At 45.0% G+C, this 4,576-nt stretch overlaps 1 protein-coding gene across 1 annotated transcript; it reads right to left on the reverse strand.

The window, feature by feature from the left end:
- Positions 1-1,953: 1,953 nt before the first annotated feature.
- Positions 1,954-4,036, reverse strand: KBTBD7 (kelch repeat and BTB domain containing 7). Its single transcript, XM_052650297.1, has one exon. The coding sequence runs from the start codon at positions 3,994-3,996 to the stop codon at positions 1,954-1,956; it is 2,043 nt and encodes a 680-aa protein (XP_052506257.1). The 5' UTR covers positions 3,997-4,036.
- Positions 4,037-4,576: the final 540 nt, after the last annotated feature.

The following is a 4,576-nucleotide window of genomic DNA, read 5'->3' on the forward strand; positions in this document are numbered from 1 at the left end:
TGCTTGTTGACATCCCTCTATGGAACAAAAACTAGAGCACTGTTTGCTGTTTGGAAGGAACATATGCTGCTAGAGTAAGAATCTTATTTCACTAAATAATGTTAGACAGGAACCTCCTGTAGATTCTTCCAGCGGCCCATTGAAATGGCCAAGAAAACATTATTTGTGTGTCTGGCTTTTTTAAACCATTTTCTCTCTCCCTCCCTTTTCTTAGTTTCAAAATTCTGTTCTCCAGAATATACTCCTCAGTACTCTGCCTGGGTGAAAAGAAATGTCAGCATTTGGTCACTAGAGAATAAATATAGAAGAGGAATTAGTATGTTATTGAACAACGATTGAAGATAAACTAAGTGAGTATAAAAAAATTTCTAGACCATAAGCATTTGTACATATACACTATTTATCATGTATATGTATTGTGACAACTGTATGTATTAACAGACCCTCAAAAAGTAAGCACCTATATGTTCCGGTATTTAACAGTATCAAATTTGTGCAACTTAAGTCTCTGTTTCTAGATCTTCCCTTATTATGGTGATATAAAATGAAAAAAACAAAAATCAGACTGGAGCATAGTTCACAGAGAAATATAGGAGAGATACAAATGAATAAAATAACTAGGTACACCACTGCTTAGGGAAGTATTTTAGAGGAAACATATTCTCACTTTTGGCCCCAAATGTCATCATCCACTTATGTTATTTGTCAACTTTTAATATAAAAATACCTTCAAGCTGATAATCATTTACAGTGACTTACAAAACTGACAGAAAATTTCAATGCTACATAAAACAATTTTATACACAGCTTAAAATTTTAAATTTCTCTTCTGGCACTTGATTTTAGAGCTGATAGACACAATAACTACTACTGATCTCAATAAAATACTGTTTTTAGCTTATACATATCTTCAAAGCCGTATCACCTCACAAAAATCACTTCCTGCCAAAGAATTCTCGAAGACAAACACCAAAACTATACAGCCAAAATGTTGTAGGAAAGCATATAAACTTTTTAAGACAAGGCATGACCAATGGATTAAAACTTTACATTACCCAATCACACGTCCAGTGAAAAAAACAACTGTTCCTCTGATTCAGTGAAACATGTATCAGGTATAAATGAAGAAATATGGCAAATTATCTATTGTTTTTGGTTTAGAAAGGTCTAAATAGTGATACTACTAGAACAGATGCTTTTTAAGACAGAAAAATGGTCACATTTAGCAAGTACACACTTTATATTCCAAAAACAAAAATTTTTTGTAAGACAGTGGAATCCTGATTTTTTTTCTTACTTTTTGTGAGTGCTTAAGACCATTCTGTCCATTATCAAAATGAAATCACTCTTTGATAACCTTAATTATATGTCCAATTGTTTTTCTTTGCAGAAGAGAAGAAAACCAAACCAAATTTTAACAAACTATAAAGAATACTAAAAACTGACTATGTGAGAATTTGGGAAATCTACTACTTTCATTATTCAGAAGGAAGATAGAAATCTTCAAAACCCTGCCAACAATTTCTAGTCCAATTTTCTACACAAAAATGAAAAAGCTAACTTTCCCCCCACAACACTAAACAGAATTTTAAAATGAACAGAAGACTAAATTAGATAATCAAAATATAAACCGTGTAATTAATGAAAACAATTCACTAGTGCAACAAATTCTTGAACACAGAAAAAAACCAGCAAGCATTCTAATCAATTACATGGTTCATTTTTTTTTGGGGGGGGGACATATTTTAATCTCAACTTTCAGCACAGTAAATTATATAGCTGATTTCACGGACTGTTTACATTTTATAACATTACATTAGCAATTCAAACATTACCCTTTCTAAACCAAATATGCAATCCTAGTCAAAGTTTTCTTTTTTCCCCAGAAAAAGGAAAGGACATCTTTTTAAGATATATTCATAGCAATAGAAACATCTTAGTATTTCAAAATATTTACAAAGAACCCTGCTGATCCTGTGCATTTCGCTGAGGGGCTACCTGTACCCAGACTTCATCATCAGAAAAAGAACTTGAACTTCCTGACTCAGAGTCCAGTTCACTGAACCCATCTAAGTCCCATTCAGTACTAGACTCACTCCGTGCATCATCTTCCTCAGTGATGAAACTCTGACCAGGTTCAAGGCAGGAAGGATAAACACGAGCACAGAGGCAAATAAAGCCAGAGTCAAACTGCAGAAGACCTAACATGGTCCCTATATTAATCCACTGGTCTTCCCTTGTATCATATTCATACACAGTTACCCGGTTTTTTTTCCACTGAGGGGTTGTAGAAGTGATGAGGAGCAACTTTTGGCCATGATTGACAATCTGGTAGTTGTGGGTCTCCGAGTCCAGGGGAATATTGCTAATACGCCTCCATTCTCCCCTGGCTGGGTTATACACCTTCATGACTGGGATGTCACAGATGCAGTAGATCTCATCATTGAAGACACAGGCTTCCTGAAAGTCACTCCGTTTAAGAGAGGCACAGTTCAGCCACATATTATGGCTAGGATCATAGCAGAGCATGCGCTTACTGTTCACAGCATAAAGATAGTTCTGAACCACTATGAGTTCAAAGGAATAGAAGGAATGTGGTACAGGAGCCACTAAGGCCCACTGGTTCCTCTGGACACTGTAGCACTCCACTTCCTTTAATTTCACTCCAGTAATGGGGTCCCGCCCACCCAGGATGTAGATGTAGCCATTGAGGTATGCCACGTCCATGCCCTCCCGGCAGAGCAGGCGGTCAGCAAGCTGCTGCCAACTATTCTGGGCTGGTTTATACACCCAGAGATCCTTCCTGGGCTGGGCGGCCAGATAGATGTCATGGTCTGGAGAGACACAGACAGCTGAAGAGGTGACAGTCTTAGTGTGAGCCAAGCTGGTCAAAGGTGATGGCATTGTGTAAATGTCCCCCGAGTATGGGTCATAGCACAGAAAGGGATCTCTGGGATGGCCAAAGAAGATCACCATCTCCTTGGCACACATACCCAGCCTCTGGGGTGGATTTTCTGCTATGGACACAACAGAGCTACTGCTGCTGCTCTCTGGCTTGGGCACCAGAGACTTGCACAACATGTCACCATATCGCATCTGCAGGGCCCCTTCAACAAGGTCCAGACAGTACTTCTTTACAATGGGCTTGGTCAGCAGCTCTTCCACGTAGCCCCGATCTTCGTCAGAGAAGTGGGTCCAGCGGACACACTTGAAGACTTCTGCAGCGCTGGGACCCCGCTCCTTGGGAGCCGCCTCCAACCACTGTACCGCCACGTGACACACGGTCCGCTCACTCTCGATGTCTAGACTGTCCAGGCGCAGGACAGCTAGCAGCTGGGCCAGGGTCAGATCTGCCAGGGACTCTTCCCGAATCGAACCCATGCGGCTGAGCTGCTTGAAGTTGTGGGCTATAAAGGACTGGGCCTGTGATCGCAGCTTGTGATGGTCGAAGGCGTCGGCGAACTTGAGGATGGCCGTGCAGTTGGCCAGGTCAAGGCGGCGGGCTAGGAAGGAGGCACAGGCTTCCCGCACGTACTCCAGCTGCAGCATGTCGGAGGCCGCGTAAAGGCGCTGCACGTTGGCCTCACTTAATGACACGCGACCGGTGTAGCAGTAATCGACCAGCACCTCGAAGGACTCGGCGTCCACGTCGTGCATGGTCACGTTCGTCTGATGGCTCTCGTACATGCCGCCGGTGAACATGCTCTTGAAGTAGGGACACGCGGCCGCCAGCACGTTACGGTTGCAGGAAAAAAGGCGGCCCGTGCCAGGCCCGCTGCCGGGGGTGACCACCTCGATGGTCACATCGCAGAGCAGCCGCGCGTCGTAGAAGGACTTGAGCTGGGCCAGCAGGGCTGCAGAATGGCCCGTGTCCTTCAGCTCCTCCGGGCCCGTGAAAAAAGCCGAAACTGAGGGCTTGGAAATCCTCTTGGGACGCCTCCCGCCGCGGGGACTGGCGAGGCGGCGAGAGCGCGGAGCTTCTTCCCGGGACTGCATGGTGAAGAGGGCGGCGGTGAGAGAAGGACGAGAACCGGGCTCTGGCGCCTCCTCGCTCTCTTTTCGCTGACGCCGAGACCGCTGTGTCCCTGAAAAGACTGCCGCGCTGATTTAAGTCAGCCCCGCTCCGCGGTGCCGCCTCCCTTTATCGCGTAGACAGTGCCTGACTCACCCGGTTCCAGTTCCACGCCCTTTCTCCGCCTCAGCTCGCCCTCACAGGACCTACAAACTGGAACCAAGCGGTCCGCCACCGCCGCGCTGGCAATACCGGTAGGTGCCTAGGAGAACTACAGCTCCCAGGTTGCCTTTCGCGCCTCGAGGCATGCCGGGACCCCGCGGACTCTGCGGCTTAGGCTCCTCACAGGAGCCGCTGTGCATGTTGGGATCAGTAGTTCCAGTAATATCGCGAGGCTTCTGGGGGTCTACTGCTTTAACTAACAGAATCAGCGAGCGTTTATTCCAGATTTGATGGTTTAGAGCTGTGGGTTTGAAGTCTAGAGTGGAAGTCCCGTTTTAATATTCATCAGTTGTGTAAATTTTCTGTCAGAACTTTTCCCTGTCTGGAAATTGGGCATAATAG

Source organism: Budorcas taxicolor, chromosome 12 (genome assembly GCF_023091745.1).
Source record: "Budorcas taxicolor isolate Tak-1 chromosome 12, Takin1.1, whole genome shotgun sequence".
NCBI classification, from domain to species: Eukaryota; Metazoa; Chordata; class Mammalia; order Artiodactyla; family Bovidae; genus Budorcas; species Budorcas taxicolor.

Excerpts from the sequence above, each read along its gene's own strand:
- KBTBD7 (XM_052650297.1), bottom strand. The coding sequence starts at position 3,996 with ATGCAGTCCCGGGAAGAAGCTCCGCGCTCTCGCCGCCTCGCCAGTCCC.